We start from the raw sequence: 17,851 nt of genomic DNA, 5'->3' as shown, positions 1-17,851 counted from the left end.
TCATGGACTTTTAGTCCATTCTGAGCTCCCAGGAGAGGCTTTGATAACTGGAGAGGTCTCAGTACTTGTAGGTGTAAGCAAATTGAAAGTCTATTCCAGACACTTAAAAGATTCATTCTTATATTTCTGTTGCTCTGCAACCACTTCTGGAAATAAAATCAGTCAGGATTCTCCAGAGTGACAGAACTTATAGAATGGATCTTTCTTTTTCATTTCATTTTTCTTTCTTTTTTGTTTGCTTGTTTGTTTCTTTTTTCTTTTTTTGAGTTTTCGAGACAGGTTTTCTCTGTAGCTCTTGGAGACCAGGCTGGTCTCAAACCCACAGAGATCCGCCTGCCTCTGCCTCCCAAGTGCAGGGATTAAAGGCGTGCGCCACCACCACCAAGCTCAGTTCCCTTCTAATACTTCCTGTTTGTTTGTTTTTTTGTTTTTTTTTTTTTGAGTCAAGGTCTTGCTATGTTTCATAATGATGTGTTGAATTGTGTGGTTATTATTAATAAGTGAATGAAAGAATGCATTAGTAAATGTCTGAATGGATGAGGTGAGTCACCTTCTCTCAGCCCTCACTTTGGCTCGTGGTAGATGAGAACTTTAATATTCTTTATCCCATGGACTGAGGAAGACTCAGCATGGCCCTGGCTGCAGCAGAGCTCTCACTGCCGTCCAACAACACAGGCAGGCACCACCTCTGCAGTTCGAGCCTATCCTTGGCGTTCATTCCATGGAAGTCGGTGAGAGTCTAAAGAGCATCTCCTGCTTGATTCTGAACATATTGGCGTTGAGCTTGCTGTGGAGGAATGAAAAAGACACAGACATAAATGGCGGGAACTTCTTATGACCAAGACGACAGCAGGCTAGATTCAAGCACCTGGGGGAAGCAGGTCAAAAGGCCAGCAAACAACAGGTGACAGGGACATACATGCCATGAGTGTACAAGGACAGGGGGAGATGTATACAACCAAGGAAGAATCTGGGACTGTGGTAATACACAAGAGGGAGAGAATCAAGACAAGCAAATTAAAACAGACAGCTACGCTTAGCTCTCAGGAGAACAAAAACACCTAGGAATAAGTGAACAGAGGCCTGGCTCGTTGACAAGAGTGTTGAATAAATCCTACTAGGGACCAATGAAAGTGACCGCATCAGCCCACAGGCTTTGGGGAAGAAGAGGAAGGAACCACAGCACCTGATGTTAGATGTGCCGGGGAGAAAGAAGTGTCAAGATCTGCTGGGAAGTGGGAAAGGGGCACAGCGGTGTCTAACAACAGCTGTGCAGAACGTTTGCTTCTTGATTTAAGGAGCATTGCTAGGGCAGGGCACAGTGGCACACATCTGTAATCCAACACTCTGGAATACTTGGTGAGACCCTATCTCAAACAGTAACATAATGATGATGATGACACACTTCTGTCACATCTACTTTGCTTGTGTCAGGCACTGTGTTCTGGGCTTTACAAAGAGCTGTCCGATTCATTCTGCACATCAGCCCTGGGCCATATGTACTATTATCATTCCCACTTTACAGAGAAAGAGCCTGAGAATCAAGATAAGAACCACATAGGGTCATAGAACCAGGGGGTCCTGAGGGGGAGCACTTTAAGAGCTCGGTGATTGAGATTGCTGCCTCTCTATTTAGTCCTTAAAAGATGACTGTGTCCAAGCCTGGCCATTGATGTGGGATTTCCCTCTGGGTGCTGTGATTACCATTAATAAATAAAGGAACTGCTTTGGGCCTGTAGCAGAACTATAGGGGAACAGAGCTACGTGTGGAAAACTAAGCTCAATGCTGGGAGAAAGAAGGGCGGAGTCAGAGAGAAGCCATGGAGCCTTGGGCAGAGACAGATGCCGGGAACTTTACCCGGTAAGCTACAGCCACATGGTGATACACAGATTAATGGAGATGGGTTAAATTAATATCTAAGAGTTAGCCAGCTAGAGCTAATGGGCCACACAGCGAATTAATTAATATGGTTTCTGTGTAATTATTTCAGGGCTAAGCGGCCGGGAACCAACAAGCGGCCTTCTGCTACAGGCCATGGTGGCACATATCTTTAATCCCAGCACTTGGAAGGCAAAGGCAGGCAGATCTCTGAGTCTGAGGCCAGCTTGGTCTACAGAGCAAGTTCTAGGACAGTCAGGGCTACACGGAGAAATCCTGTCTTGAAAAACTGAAGATATAGAGAGATGACTCTGCCTTGCTTCACCCTACTTCAATTAAAATAACAATTAAAGTTTCCTTTTCTTAGGTTTTTTTTTTTTTATTTTATGTGTATGAGTGTTTTGCTGGCCATGTACGTATGTGCACCACATGCATGCCTGATGCCCTTGGAGGCCAGAAAAGGGCATTCGATTCCCTGGAATTAGAATGGAATTAGATGGCTGTGAGCTGTCCTTTGGGTTCTGAGAATTTAACCCAGGTGCAGGGCCCAGCAAAAAGGAGTCCTTTTGAGTCGAGCCTGGCCAGGACTCCCAGCCAGGCATGCTCCAAGACTTCCTGACCTAAGAGGTGAGGACCACAGAGGTGACAGCAATGGTTCTCTGACACTTTCTACAGTTGCCACAGCTGGACCTTTTCCGTGTGGTAAACCAAAAGGGAAGCTGTTGGCCTGGTTCACACTTACCCGGGGTCTTTGGGCAGCAGTCAGCTGATGCTGGTGTTTATACCATCCTTTTGTGTGTGTGCACGGGTGTATGGTATTTGGGGGGGACACATGTGTGTCGGTCAGAGGACGACCTTGGGTGTTGGTCCTTGTCATCTACCTTGTTTGAGGCCATCTTTTTGCTGTTATTTACAAGGTTAGCTAGCCCACAAGCTTCCTGGGGTTTGCCTGCCTCCACTTCTGCTTCCATCTCACTGCAGGAATACTGGTGTTACAAGTGCAGGTTGGGTTCTAGAGAGCAGGTCTTCATGACTGTGTGGCAAGGACTTTACCCAGTCAGTGCATGTGTGCATGATCCTTTGAAAATTCTGATTTTTTTGTGTGTATTTCACAGCACACAGAGTATAAATACACACATTTTTTTTCTGAGACCTCCAGAACTGTAAGCTAAATAAATCTTTTTTTTAACTTTATTTTATGTGCATTGATGTGAAGGTGTCAGACCTTGCAACTGTATCTTTAGACAGTTGTGAGCTGCCATGTGGGTGCTGGGAATTGAACCCGGGTCCTCTGGAAGAGCAATCAGAGCTCTTAACCACTGAGCCATCTCTCCAGCCCCTAAATAAATCTTTTTGTCATGAACACTCAGTCTTGCGTGTTTCATTACAGCAACAAAATTAGATCCCAATTAATTCACCAATTAGATCCCAGTACTTGTTCTTTTAAAATCCTTGGCCTCAGCCTCCTAAGTGCTGCAGTTATAACCTCATGCCATCACTTTCTGCTTGTAAACGGTTTCTTCTTTCCTTTCTTTCTTTCTTTCTTTCTTTCTTTCTTTCTTTCTTCCTTCCTTCCTTCCTTCCTTCCTTCCTTCCTTCCTTCCTTCCTTTCTCTTTTTCTTTTCTTTTTTTTTGTTTTTCAAGACAGGGTTTCTCTGTGGCTTTGGAGCCTGTCCTGGAACTAGCTCTTGTAGACCAGACTGGCCTCGAACTCACAGAGATCTGCCTGCCTCTGCCTCCCGAGTGCTAGGATTAAAGGAGTGTGCCACGACCGCCAGGCTGTAAATGGTTTCTTAATTAGCAATATGTTATGAAGGACTAGTTTCTGAAATATTTTTCTGAGCCAAGCTTGAGAAAGTTTGCGGATTCCTGATTGGGAGGTATATATAGGTACCAAGTTCATACAAGGATTTGTGGGACCCTTTACAAGTCCCCCCCCCCCCCGACATCTGCCACTGGGTTTCTGAAAGCCTAATTTAATCAGTGACATACCTTTGCTGACCATTTTCCAGCAGTTCCCATAACAGAAAATAAAGGACTCCATAAAAACCTCGCTTGTCCAGAGACAGCCTACGAGTCCCTGATGTCCTGCCCACACCCTGCCCCGACCTCCTTCCATGTGGTGCCCCCCATCCTGAGCTTTTCTCCACCCCTTGCTCTGCCCGCCTCCCAGGCAGTGGTCCCTACGATCTGAGTCTTTCTCCACCTCTGGCTCTGCTCTCCTAGCTGCTGCCTATTTCACACCCCTGCCTCCTTCTGCCAGCAAATTCTGTCACCTGTGCCAGACAGTGACATCACTCTTGCGCGGCTCCTGGAGCCCCGCTCCATCTTCCCAGGTTCCCCAGTGCTGTGGGCATTTAATTTGCTGATCTATTTGCTGCCCTTCACCCTTCACTGCTTGTCAGCTGGGGCTGTAACCTGTGTCTGTGTTTGGGAACCCGTGACTAGTCCCTACCCTCAGGAAAGCTTAACTTTCATATGTGATCATGTTTGAGCTGGGCTTATTTTCTGCTTATTATTGCACAGGGTAAACCATTGGTAAATGGAGCTGTCATTTCCATCCGACAATGTAGCACTATTATGACAATACTTCAAACAGCAAGGGGAAGCAAAATGTCTGAAAAGATGCAGTGGACCTGCACAGAGTTCCCCTGCCAGGTAGGTCTCTCGGGCAAACCCTGAGGGAGCTAGGCTAGAGGGTGGGTACTTCCTAGTCCCTTCTTCCCACTGTCGGCCCACCTCACCTGGAACTGGAAGCAGGTCCGATTCTGTAGGGGCTTTGTACGCCCAGGGAGTAGTTATCGAGACTTATTAATGAGAAAGGGGACTGGAAACCCCTCTGTTTCTCTTCCATCTCTTTCTGTTTCTTCCTGTATGGAAGCAAAATGGATGTCAATAAAACTAGCTCAGAAATCCAGTGTGGTTTCTCCGGAAGCAGCTCTCCTGGCACCTTGAAACACACGGGAAGTTACACGAGTTGGCAAGGCTGGCGAAGGGAAAGGAAGTAGAGCCAACCCAAGGCCACTCCCCCTCATTAATCTTCCAGCAGCAGCTTGAGGACCAAGACTGAAGGAGACTCTGGGAAATAGGATCCTGACCTTGAGGACAAGCACAAATCACGGAGCTGTAGATGCGCTGTCAGGAAACACAGTCAGGGAAGACGGCACCTGCGCTGGGCTTAGAGTCAGGTGAAGAACAGGGTAGTCAGGTCTGAGGGGGTTAGACTGAGGTGCAGTTCTGAGGCTTGAGAAGCTAGAGCTGTTAGCAATGCTCCCCTGTGACTCCCACAGTCGACAGCCAAACTGCCCAAACTTGAAAAGTTACAGCCTTTTCTCAATTTAGAGAAAAATTTAAATCCAATGGAACTAGTTGGGGATGAAGATAGTCTCAATTTTTAAAATTACAATTCCCAAGCTCCTTTGTACTATGTGACTACTATCAGGCCCTGAAATAAAATGGTAATATCATGGTATTTCCAGAGAAGGTCCTTCTAGAACACGGGAAGGAATGGGGCTCTATTGAAAAGGAGCCCGCCAGAGCTTCACCAGATGAGGGAAAAGTTTAAAAACTACATGGTGGTCACTGATGCTCACCGCTAAAATTACAGGAGTCATTCAAATCATCAAAATCACCAAATTTCAAAAGGACTTTCAGAAATACTGAATTGTGCACTAAAGTGGTAAGGGGGAAATGCTCTATTCTTAGGCTACCAATGAGAATACAGGGAAAGCAACTGGGACTTCTGGGAAGAAAGCTAAGAATAAGTAAGGTTAACCTTCTTGAGTTGCTGGCCTGGAACATAGACTGAATGCCTGTAACTTCAGCAGCCATGTGAGACCCTGAGGAACCCTAAGGGACAGGCTGGGTTCTGGTTTCCTGAAGGCCCTGAAACCCCCACCAGGCCTAGACTGTCCACTTCCAGGGTTTAATGTCTACACTGTGACTTTTCTATTTTTTCTGTGATGCACATCTAGCTGCAATCCTAATTTATATAACGATTTGAACTGTCACAAGAATGAAAGGTTTTTATTTCCTAGAGAAACTAAAATAAAGAGGTTGGTGATATAAGACCATACAGAAAAATAAGAAGACAAAGGGAATTGAGGGGTTATTTAAATGCAGGGCACCTGCTCCACAAAAGCAGCCGGCCAGGCATCAGCCCACAGAGAAAGGCTCTTCCCTCCCCATCACAGAAAGGTCCTGAGAAAAGGTGGCTTGCTTCCCTGTCACATGTAGGGAGGAGGCCCAGCCATCAGGGTTGGCCCCTGTGGGTTTTTTGGAGCTTCCCCTGAACTATGAAGGCAGCCCAAGTCACCAGGAATACAGGGACAACAAAGATCAAAGAGTAAAACCAGCAAAGAAGCCGGAGAAAGACGCCTCAGGGAGACGGAGGTCAGAAGAAAAGCGTAGGGTGTGTGGAGGTTGTCTGAACAACCCCAGCGAGGGGTGGAAATATTGCATCCATGAGAGGATGAAGATGCTGTCTCATACTGCCTTCTTAATCTCTTCCACCACTGGATTCCCCCTTACAATTATTACTTTGTATTTTATCACATTCTCAATAAATAACCATCAGTATGTGATTTTCTGTTTGTGTTTGTTGTTTTTGTTTTGTTTTGTTTTGAGACAGGATCTCACTATGTAGCCCTGGCCATCCTGGAACTTACTCTGTAGCCCTGCTGGCCTCAAACTCACACAGACCTGCCTGCCTCTGAGTGCTGGGATTAAAAGCGTGCACATTTATTTTTAAACAGTGCAGGGGTCACATTTCAGGGAACACGTTATACACGAGTGGCTCTCGGGGTGAGCATGTACACAGCTTTCCTGGCTCTCGCCCTTGATGAGGCCAGGGGTGAGTGTGACCGTGTTGCTATTATTTAGACTTTGTAGCTTTCATTTTGTAAAATTTATGTCTTTCAGGATATATTCAAACAAAACCTTTTATGACGCAGGGATGGCAGCCCCTCCTACTGTAGGTTTCCAAAGGTTCTTCTCCAATCAGCAGACACACGGAGGCTGTGAAACAACTGACCACTGGGTCTGGAGGGATGGGCGAGCAGTTAAGGTCACTGGCTGCTCTTCCAGAGGACCTGGGTTCTGCTCCCAGCACTCACAACTGTCTGTAACTCTCGTTCTAGGGTCTCTGCTATCTTCTTCTGACATCTTGGGCTCCTGCATGAATGGGGTACATACATCTGCATGCAGTCACATACACATAGAATTAATTTCTTTTAAATCCCTTAACGTCCCCATAAAACTTCTGGGAGCACAGGTCTCAAGAAAAAACTGTGGCAGGAAGGTGGGGATGGAGAAAGGTGTTGTGATGAATGATGAGGGGTAGGAGAGGTGGTGAGCAGGTAGATGAGCAGGCGAGAGATGCCAGCTGGCAGCAAGACTGGAAAACCCTCCTGATCGTTTACCAGTGACAAAACAGAACTCGTGGGAGAAGAGCCCCAGGACCCTGTGTCAAAGAAAGTGGAGCTGTGTAAGTGACCCCAAGTGACATCTGAGGCTCCTGACTCTCTAGTCCACCTCTACCCTCAGAATTGGCCCTTTTCCTTCTTTAATAAACTGTCTCTAGTACAATCCACCCACCCCTGGGCCAGTTCTCTATTCTGAGACACGAGACTGGGGAAAGCTCAGCAGATGCCCTTTGGACCCAGACAGGCACCTGCACACCTGCCACACCTGGTGAGAACTCTCCCATCACTGGACCCAGACTTGCACCTCCATACCTGCCCCACCTGGTGAGAACTCTCCCATCATCGGACCCAGACCTGCACCTGCACACCTGCCCCACCTGGTGAGAACTCTCCCATCATTGGACCCAGACCTGCACCTGCACACCTGCCCCACCTGGTGAGAACTCTCCCATCATTAGACCCAGACCTGCACCTGCACACCTGCCCCACCTGGTGAGAATTCTCCCATCATTCACGCTGGACATTTTCTAAGGCTTCTGTTTGAACAAACCTTGAGAGAAACGCCATTTCTCGATTAGGGGTTCCTTTGGATTTCTTGTCAAGCAAGTCATCAATCAGTAAGGAGGGCGAGAGAAAGGCATGGTTGGCCCTTTTTCTTTCTGCTGCTTTTTGATTGATAATATTCACTTCCCTGGGGGATAAGATGACAAAAGAAATATATTAAAAAGAATTAGTCAGTGTCGTCTTTTTCTTTCTTTCTTTCTTTCTTTCTTTCTTTCTTTCTTTCTTTCTTCTCTCTCTTTCCTGAGACAGGGTTTCTTTGTGTAGCACTGGCTGTCCTGGAACTCATTCTGTAGCCCAGGCTGGTCTCAAACTCACAGTGATCACTCTGCTTCTGCCTCCTGAGTGCTAGGATTAAAGGTGTGCGCCACCACCGCCCGGCTGCAATGTGATCTTGTCAGATAAACATCTACATTAGTCTGCCAGGAAACAGCTAACCACAAAGGGGTCACCACATCCCACATACAGACCACTCAGGTTTTACAATGGATATAAAGTGAAACCACAGAAGAGATAAGGGTTCCACCATCTTAAAAGAAGCCTCGTCTATGCATAGTTTCAGAAGGAAGCTGGATCCAGTGGGCCTCTGCTGCTTGCTGAGTGACCCTGGGGAAATGACTTTACTTCGCCATGCTAGTGTGTTCACAGAGCTCACTAGATTTGTGGTGAGGTGTGAACTGGTGTAAGTCAAATGTTCAACAGTGCCAGGAGCACAGGAAATGCTCAGAAAGTGTTGGCAGCTGCTGCTACTGGAAGCTTTCGGTAGAGTGTGTTCACAGGGCACATAATGGCTTTGCTGAACTGGGTAACCCTCAGCTGACTTCCGAAATGCAAATAGACAATTACTTGATGAAGATCACAATATGTGCCGGGTGGTGGTGGCGCACGCCTTTAATCCCAGCACTTGGGAGGTAGAGGCAGGCGGATCTCTGGGAGTTCGAGGCTGGCCTGGTCTATAAGAGCTAGTTCCAGGACAGGCTCCAAAACCACAGAGAAACCCTGTCTCGGAAAACCAAAAAAAAAAAAAAAAAATCACATTATGAGTATTCAAAGTCAACAAAAGAGCCAGGCCATTACTATATGTTTATGTGAGTTAAGATGTTGTCACAAGGGGCTGTATCGATGGCTCAGCAGTTAAGAGCACAGCTTACTCTTAGAGAAGACCCACACCCCACACCCAACACTCAGCACCCATATGGCAGGCAGCTCACAACCATCAATATTCCAATTCCAGGAGATTCAACAACCTCTTTTGACTTCTATGTAGGTACCAGGCATTAAGGTGGTACACATACATGCAGAAATGCAAGACACACACATACAATAAATTAACATGGATAATAAGACAGAGTCTGCCCAACATCAGAGTCAATGCTCTGGACCTGTGTTCTATTGGAGAAACAAGTAGTAATATCCCTAAAGCATCCCAGCCCACCTACGAGTCATCTCCCACATGGCCACTTTCATTCCAGCTCTGGCCGTCATTTAAAAAACAAAGCAGAACGCCATTTTGCTATTTAGATATTCAGGGGACTAGGGGCATACCCTGTGTGGTAAAGTGTGAGCCGTGAGAGTCTCAGGACATGAAAATATCTCCAGCATACGTGTAAAAGCCATGTGAGATGTGCCTGCATTCCCAGTGCTGGAGAGGCAGAGACAGGAGGGTCCCTGGAGCTCGCTCAGATTCAGTGGGAGACCCTGTGCCAGAAGTTAGGTGGCAAGGGGGTTGGAGAGATGGCTCAGAGGTTAAAAGCACTCGATGGGCAATCAATGAGTGCCAGAGACTCATAAGTTGGGGATCAAAAAGAGGTGGATTTCTGGGCTTGCTGCCATAGGCTTAGCAAAGGGAACACAGCATGAGAGACGCCCTCTTCTAGCCATACGCACATCCCAGGCCAGGAGGTCTATCCGGAGCCCAGTTAGGCTCCAAGTTAGGATGCTTCTGCCTCTCAGTTTTCTGAGTGCTGGGATTACAGGCATACACGGTGATGCCAGCTTTTAACTAAAGAGCTTTTTCTTCGTGTATGTGTGTGTGTGTGTGTGTGTGTGGATAGGCTCCTACTCTGTAATCCAGAACTTGAGGTAATTTTGCCTCAGCCTTCCTGAATGCTAGACTTACAACTGACAGCCACCACCACACACAGTGGGGAAACACACACATACACACACATTCTAAAGAAAGGAGCTAGGCTCTGTCAATGAGCTGTTTCTCATCCGGCTGAGCACAGGAAGGCTCACTATATTCAGTGAAGGCAGAGAGCAAGCTAGCAGTCCCACCGCACTGCAGCTAAACCCTGCTGGCCGCCACAGTGGACAGGTGTCCACGCCCACACCCTCCTACCTCTCGAAGTTCTCCTGCAGCTCCGTCAGGTAGTTGTTAAAATAAGTCCACTCATTCTCGTGCAGCTGATACAGCCGCTTGAGCTTTCTCTTTCGAGTCTCCATGTTCTTCATGACCAGTAAGATGATGTCAGCGTAGGTGGTGGCAGAGTCAGTGGATTCTGCTGTCAAGGAAAGGCCCACTGTATTGCCCCCCCCCAACACTGTCAGTGGTGAGACCCATGCTTAAAAGAAAAAAAAAAAAAACTCAAACCCAAACGCCAAACCAGAAAAAAACAGATGAGTGTCTTGTGCAGCTGGCTGCAGATGGAGTGGGGAGGGGCAGCGTAGACTGCACAAAGGACAATGTTGGGTGCTTTGGGGTTTGGAGGGAGTGACCTGAGGTTGGCTAGGGCTAGCCTGGGAATGAAGAGAGCTGTCCTGTCTGTGGTCAGGCAGTGTCCACCTTGTCATAAAGCCCCCTTTGGCCCTGTCCATGGTAGGGAGGCAGAAATTACTTCTTTAGATGTCTGAAAAAGGAGGACAGCAGCATCCGCTGCTGGGCAGTGCAGCGCTGTTTCCAGAGGGTTCCCCAGCATCACTGGTTCTTTGCAGCTGCAGGCCACCAGTTTAGTTCCGAGCCCAGCTGAATAGTCTGAGTCTGGACTTGGAGTCTGCCATCACAATGGTAAAGGTAAAGAGGAGGGGACTCCAATATCCCTCCTTGGAGGCCTGAGGACTCATCTCTTGTTTTCTGGCTTGGCATTTGGGGTTGGGTTTTTTTTTTTTTGTTTGTTTGTTTGTTTTGATAGTCTTACTATGTAGACCAGGCTAGCCTTGAGCTCACAGAGAGCCACCCACCTTTGCCTCCTGAGTGCTGGGACTAAAGGTGTGCACATCAAGCCCAGCTGGATTTTGGTTTTTTGAAACAAGATGCAGCTATGTCTCAAGTTAATAACTAGCCTCCTGCCCCTCCCTTCTGAGTGCTGGCAGTAAAGGTACATACCGTCATACTCAGTTTCATCGTCCATTTCAAGTTTAATGCTGAAGAGGCCCCTCATTCAGTCAGGTGTGGTGATGCACACCGGTAATCCTAGCACTCGGAAAATAGAATTAGGAGGATCAAGTTCAAAGACACAGGGAGTTCCAGGCCAGCCAGAGCTGCAGGTTACACCGAATCAAACCACACCTCTCTCCTCTGCTGCACTCCGGCCCCTGGTTAGAACCTTGGCTGCATTTGTGACAAGCTATGGAACCTCCGCTGTCACTCTCTGTGTCTCCATTTATCTATCTATGAAAGATAGGTCTGGTGACTTACACCTGTAATCTCAGCAATCACGAGGCTGAGGCAGGAGGATTGCCCTGAGTTTGAGGCCAGCCTCAGCTATATGGTCAGACCCTAACTTAAGAACCTCTCAAAAAGATAACCCTTCCTTTAGAGGATGGTGACAACAGCAGTGGCATTTAGTGCCAGCTACACACCACCCAGTCACAACACCGCTAGCTTGGTGGGACATCTTCACTTAGGGAGCTTGGAGGGTGACTAGCCAGCCAGCTGCTGCCTCGGGAGCCACAGTGACCTAAAGGACAGGGTGATGCTGGCACAGTTTGGATCATGTTGTCTACTGCCAACTGTCACCATCCTTCAGAAATCTGTGTTATGGTCTGTGGGCAGGAGAGGAAAAGGCCTTCTGGTGCCCTCCTGCCCATGAGCCACCTAAGGCAGTGGAGTGCCAGCCCTGTGCTGAGCACCCCCTACTGCTCTGGGAATCAATCTGCAAAAGTGCCCCTGAAGCTCGGTGTGGCGGCACAAGTCTTAAATCCCAGCACTCAGGACGCAGAGGCAAGCAGATCTCTGTGAGTTCAAGACCAGCCTGATCTACATACACAGTAAGTTCCAGGCCAGCCAGGACTACACAGACAGACTTTGTCTTTGAAAACAAAACAGCACTCCTGAGGTGGAAACCCTTATTTTGATTTTACAGATGAAAAAAGTGATGCCCACAGAGAAACCAAACCGGGATGTTTCCAAGGTCGCTTGGCTGGCTAGTGTAGCATTAGTTCCAGAGTCTGGAGCTATTTGAACAAACAGCAAACCGATTCCCAGTAGAACCCATGCTCTAGCCCCAAGGCATGTTGTCAGGGCTCAGAATACCAACACATGCTGCACCTGTCTCCCACGGGCTGAGCTTTTTACCAGCTCCAAATGGAGTTGGGAAGGAGGAGGCTAGATGAAACTCTCACATGAATGCCAGAACTGACGGGCCATACACTCTTGGGCCAGTGAGCATCTAGCTATGGTACCTAAGTCCATGCTGAGAGATGAAAAAGCATGGCTCTGTACATGGGGAAATTTGACATGCTTAGGGTCTACTGGCCAGCACCCAAGGTCTAGACTTGAGGCTTACCTTAGCACACAAGCAAGACTCTATCCCTGAAGCACATACCATGGCTGCTCCTACTAAGTACACACTGTGTGCCAGGTTACGCACGAAAGCCTGGATGCTTCCCCTCAAGCCCCGCTTCTGCAAAGAGGTGGCAGGAATCTGGTGAAAAGGATATGGGACGACATTGGTCTTTTCTCTCCTGCTGACCAGCACATCCTGGCCATTCAGCTGCAGCTTGGAGTAGTTGAGGAAGAAGTACACAATTAGCGGGCTCTTCCCATAAAGGTTGAATTGGTTTGAAGTCAGTTTGGGGCTTTTGCAGGCATGGTGGGACTGGGGGAAAAGGAAGGAAAGGATATTGTCATGTGTGATGCAGAGTGTCATCAACTTAACAGGAATTAGAGTCACTCAAGGAACAAGTCTCCAAACATAAATATGAGGGACTATTTAGCTTCTGGGCATATCTGTGCAGGAGTATCTTGACTGCTCAAATTGGAAGATCCATCTTCCCTGTGGGTGGGGCTATTCCTGTCTGGCTTGGAGAACATGAGCTCAGAGCTATTATCCATGGCGCTCTGCTTCCTGAGTGTGAACACAATGTGGCCACCTGCCTCAGGTCCCTGCTGCTGTCCCCTCCCCACCTCCATGGTCTGTACCATGAATCCAAACAAAGCCTCTCTCCGTTAGCTTGTTCTTCTCCAGGCATTTTTTTTTTTTTTTTTTTTTTTTTTTTTGGTTTTTCGAGACAGGGTTTCTCTGTGGCTTTGGAGCCTGTCCTGAACTAGCTCTTGTAGACCAGGCTGGTCTCGAACTCAGAGATTCACCTGCCTCTGCCTCCCGAGTGCTGGGATTAAAGGCGTGCACCACCACCACGCAGATTCTCTGGGCATCTTATCACAGTAGGAACGGCAACGGACATGCCATGTTTCCAGCACCCAAGCCTCTGACCCAGCAACTCCAGCTTAAGATGCCTCCTCAGGGAAGGCCAACACAAAGGAAAGGTTCTGCGTGTGGTCTACTGCAATAACAAAGAGCCGTGTTCCTTGTCAGAAATAACTGGACAATGCGCAACACAGGCTTAGGGGCAAGTGAATTCCGACTGTACGCTTTTCTTGTGAATCTAATGTATGTGTTTTGTTCTAGTAATTCCATTTCTGTAAGTTTTCCTCATGGTCACTTGTACATGTGAGACAACACACACACACATAATTTAACAAAAACTTTAAAGACTGAATTTTTCACCAATGGCAAAGATTGTCATTGTAATTAATAAGCAGGCTGTCACAAAAAGGAGCTTAGCGGAGTGGTGCACAAAGTCAGCAGTCCGCAGGTTAAGGCAGGCAGATCTGCAGTTCAAGGCCAGCTTGGAAGACAATGAGACCTTGTATTAATTGAGGGGTGGGGGGAAGCCAGGAAGTGGTGGCACACACCTTTAATCCCAGCAAGAGGCAGGTGGATCTCTGAGTTCAAGGCCAACCTGGTCTACAAAGTGAGTTTTGGGACAGCCGGGGCTATACAGAGAGACCCTGTCTCAAAAAACAAAAACAAACAAACAAACAACAACAACAACAAGACAGGAGGTAGTGGAGCTGGGTGGCAGCAGATGCTACCAACTTTTGCCTTCTTTTGGCAACCCAGCCCTTCTCACAGCAGGCAAGTGCTCCACCTCAATACACCCTGGTCTGGAAATGTTGTATTTCTTTTTTTCTTTTCTTTTTTTTATTTTTTCCTTCCTTCCTTCTTTCCTTCCTTCCTTCTTTCTTTCCTTCCTTCCTTTTTTTTTTGTTTGTTTTTGGTTTTTTTTGGTTTTTGTTTTTGTATTCCAAAACAGGGTTTCTCTGTATAACAGCTGTGCCTGGTGGTAAGCTTGCATAGGCTGGTGAGGACGGACGACACAGAGATCTGAACCCACTGAAAAGGTGTTTTTATTTCTATAACAGAGAGAAGGAAGCAGAAGAAGCTCATAGATCTCTTCCTGTTATGCATGGGGGTCTGAGTTAAAGTAGAAAAAAATATTATTTATGCCTTTAAAGAACAAGGTCTGACTCTAGCTTAGGATAGCCTAGAACTTGCTTCATAGCTCAGGCTGGCTAGAATGCTTAGCAATCCTCCCAAGTCAGCCTCCCAAGTGCTGGGATTACAGGTGTGAGCTACCATACCTGGCTCCAGCAGGAAATTTAAATACAGACAAAACACTCTGACAATTGTAGGGATTAAGTCCCGCCCATTTAGGGGGCGTGTTCGCCTCGGGCTAATGTTTACTGATAAATCTGCGGGGGGGGGGGGGGGGGGGGGGTGATCCCAGCAGCCTTTTTTCTGCTTTCCTGTTCTCTGCGGGAACCTGTGGTTCTGTAAGTCTATTTCCCCATTAAAGCTGTATATATTTTTATAATCTGTCTGCATTCATTTACGCCGTTACAGACAATGGGTGTCTTCTTGACCCAGGAATCATCCTTAGGAGATCTGCAGGCAACATCTGGGCTGTAATCAGAAATGACCCCTGCTCTTACGTGCCATCTGTGTAAGATGAAGATGCTTTGGCCATCCAAAGCTCCTTTAACTCACCTCTGCTCTAAGCTGGAGACGCTCAGCAGTTAAGGATATCTGCTGCTCTTCCTGAGGATACGAGTTTGGTTCCCTGTGACCACATCGGGTGACTCACAAGAGCCTGTAACTCCAGCTCCAGGGGCTCAGACACCCTCTTCTGGCCTCTGAGGACACCACACTCACATATATACATACTCACATGCACACTATATGTACACACACACACACACAAATTAAAAACAATGAAACAGACCTTAAATTTCCAATCATATGCTCACCTTTTTCAGATACAAACTCATCCATGCTCTGGCTTCTGATATCCTCTTGACTTGCGGTGTGGCTTTCCGGGAGAACAGGGTTGATGTTGGCTGATCTGTCAATGTGATACAGCAAAAAAGTGATTGTGAGTATTTACCCAGGGAAAAGGGCGTCTGGGGTGGGTCTCAGTTTCCCGCTAGAGCAGAAGTGCCCTTGCATGGTGGGATTGGTGCAAGGTGTCAGTCCCCTGGAGTTGCAGCGGACCCAGATGACTCCATTTGCTCTACAGCCAGACAAACAGCCATAGCCATGTTGGCCCATCTCTCTGTCCACAGATAATCACTGAACATCCACTCCAAACCAGGTTCATGCTGGGTACTAGAAATGGGTTACCTTCAAGGACCTCCTAGTTTACTGAGGAAAAAAAAAGGGCATGACGTGTAAATAACAAGAGCCACACTAACCCAGGCACCATGATAAAGTATCTATAAAAACAGTGTGGTCACAGAATAAGGACAGTCCCAACGTTTTTAAAATGCCATGCAGGAACAGAATGAGTATTGGGTCTACAATACAATAAATAAATAAATAAATAAATAAATAAATAAACAAACAAATAAAAACCCAGCTTCTGCACAAAACTGTGGATTCCTGTAGGAGGTTAGCAGAGAATTGCTTGAAGACATCAGGTCACTGAAAACAGACCACTGGAAAGGCTGCAGAGTGCTCGATGGTAGCACTGGGAGGCAGAGAACAGTGGAACCAAGTCACCAACACACCAAGATGATGTGGGATTCCCCTCTGAATGCTATGAATATGTTTTATTACCATTGGTTAATAAAGAAGCTGCTTTGGCCTACAGCAGGGCAGAATATAGCTAGGTTGGGAAAACTAAACTGAATGCAGGGAAAAAGAAGGCAGAGTAAGGTAAATGACACCTAACTGCCCAAGAAGCAAGATGTGTGGTAACAAACCATGAGCCTTGTGATAAAATATAAAATAATAGAAATGGGTTGATTTAAGATGTAAGAGCTAGTTAGAAATATGCCCAAATGGTTGGCCAAGCAGTGCTGTAATTAATATAGTTTCTGTGTGATTATTCAGGTCTGGGCAGCTGGTAAACAAAAGTGCAGGCTCCGTTTACATCAAGAGAAAAAGTAGCATTAGTCTAGGGTGGGGACGTAGCTCAGTGGTAGAGAGCTTGACCAACATGCACAAGACCATGGGTTCAGCCCCCAGCAGCAGGAAGGAAGAAAAATGTCTTAGGCTGGAGAAATGGTTCATAGGTTAATAACACATGTTGCTCTTCCGAAGGACCGGAGTTCAATTCCCAGCATCTACATCGGGAAGCTCACAATGGTGGCCTTTAACTCAGCTCCAGGGGATCTGGTGCCCTGTTCTGGCCTTCAAGGGTATCCAAAACCCATAGCACACACTTACAAAAATGTACATATATACACATAATATTGAATAAATATAAAAATAAACCCAGGGCTGTAGAGATGACTCAGCAGTTATGTGTACTTACTGCCCTTGCAGAGGACCTGGGTTTGGTTCCGAGCACCCACATGGCTGCTCACAGCTGTCTGTAATTCTAATTCCAGGGGGTCCAATACTTTTCTGGCCTCCCGGAGTACCGTGGTGCACATGCATACATGTAGGCAAAACATGCACATGCATAAATTAATAAATAAAATCTTAATAAAAGAAAGGAAGGAAAGAAAGAAAGAAACAAAGAAGCAAAGAAAGAAACAAAGAAGAAAGAAAGTAAGTTGGGCCGGGCGGTGGTGGCGCACGCCTTTAATCCCAGCACTCGGGAGGCAGAGACAGGCGGATCTCTGTGAGTTCAAGACCAGCCTGGTCTACAGAGCTAGTTCCAGGACAGGCACCAAAAGCCACAGAGAAACCCTGTCTTGAAAAATCAAAAAAAAAAAAAAAAAAAAAAGTAAGTTGGGTGGTGATAGCACACATCTGATGTGGGGGTCCACTCTATGTGCTGTGATTACCATTAATGAATAAAGAAACTGCTTTGGACCTATAGCAAGGCAGCACTTAGGTAGGCAGAGAAAGCTAGACTGAATGCTGGGAGAAAAAAGAAACTACACCCATAGTCCCAAATATTGTTTATAAATCTTTCTTTATATTTAAAGGGGGATATGCTATAGAGATGAATAATTTGCTTTGGTATAGCTCTTGATTTATTGATAAAAATTTAAGGTAAATTTTGTTATACCATATATGTATATTTCTGCCCTTGATTAAGGTATTGTGTTTATGTAGTTCTTTTTAAAATGTAATGTATAATTAAGTAATATAAGTTAATAGATAGTCATCTATAATAGTCAAGATTGTAGTCATGTTAGTTAGGTTTTCTAGACATATAGAGATATATTTCAGTTAGTTAGGTATCCTTCAAATCTTTCAGAGACCTTCAGAATATGGTATTTAAATGTTTTAAAAATTTAGGACTTTTCATG

The 17,851-nt window shown here is 46.4% G+C and overlaps 1 protein-coding gene across 1 annotated transcript in view; it reads right to left on the bottom strand.

Moving 5' to 3' along the window:
• Positions 1-460: 460 nt before the first annotated feature.
• The window catches only part of Fam227a (family with sequence similarity 227 member A), a 55,308-nt gene continuing 37,917 nt past the window's right edge, over positions 461-17,851 (bottom strand). Inside the window, exons 13-18 of the mRNA XM_057792252.1 lie at positions 15,395-15,489; positions 12,745-12,902; positions 10,205-10,357; positions 7,853-7,993; positions 4,624-4,749; positions 461-787 (exon numbers count right to left, since the gene is read on the bottom strand). Of these exons, the coding sequence (XP_057648235.1) occupies positions 715-787; positions 4,624-4,749; positions 7,853-7,993; positions 10,205-10,357; positions 12,745-12,902; positions 15,395-15,489 (746 nt within the window). The 3' untranslated portion in view covers positions 461-714. The remainder of the gene's footprint in view (positions 788-4,623; positions 4,750-7,852; positions 7,994-10,204; positions 10,358-12,744; positions 12,903-15,394; positions 15,490-17,851) is intronic.

The sequence above is a fragment of the Chionomys nivalis genome, chromosome 17 (genome assembly GCF_950005125.1).
Source record: "Chionomys nivalis chromosome 17, mChiNiv1.1, whole genome shotgun sequence".
Classification (NCBI taxonomy): Eukaryota; Metazoa; Chordata; class Mammalia; order Rodentia; family Cricetidae; genus Chionomys; species Chionomys nivalis.
This window is presented reverse-complemented; position numbering and strand designations above follow the sequence as displayed.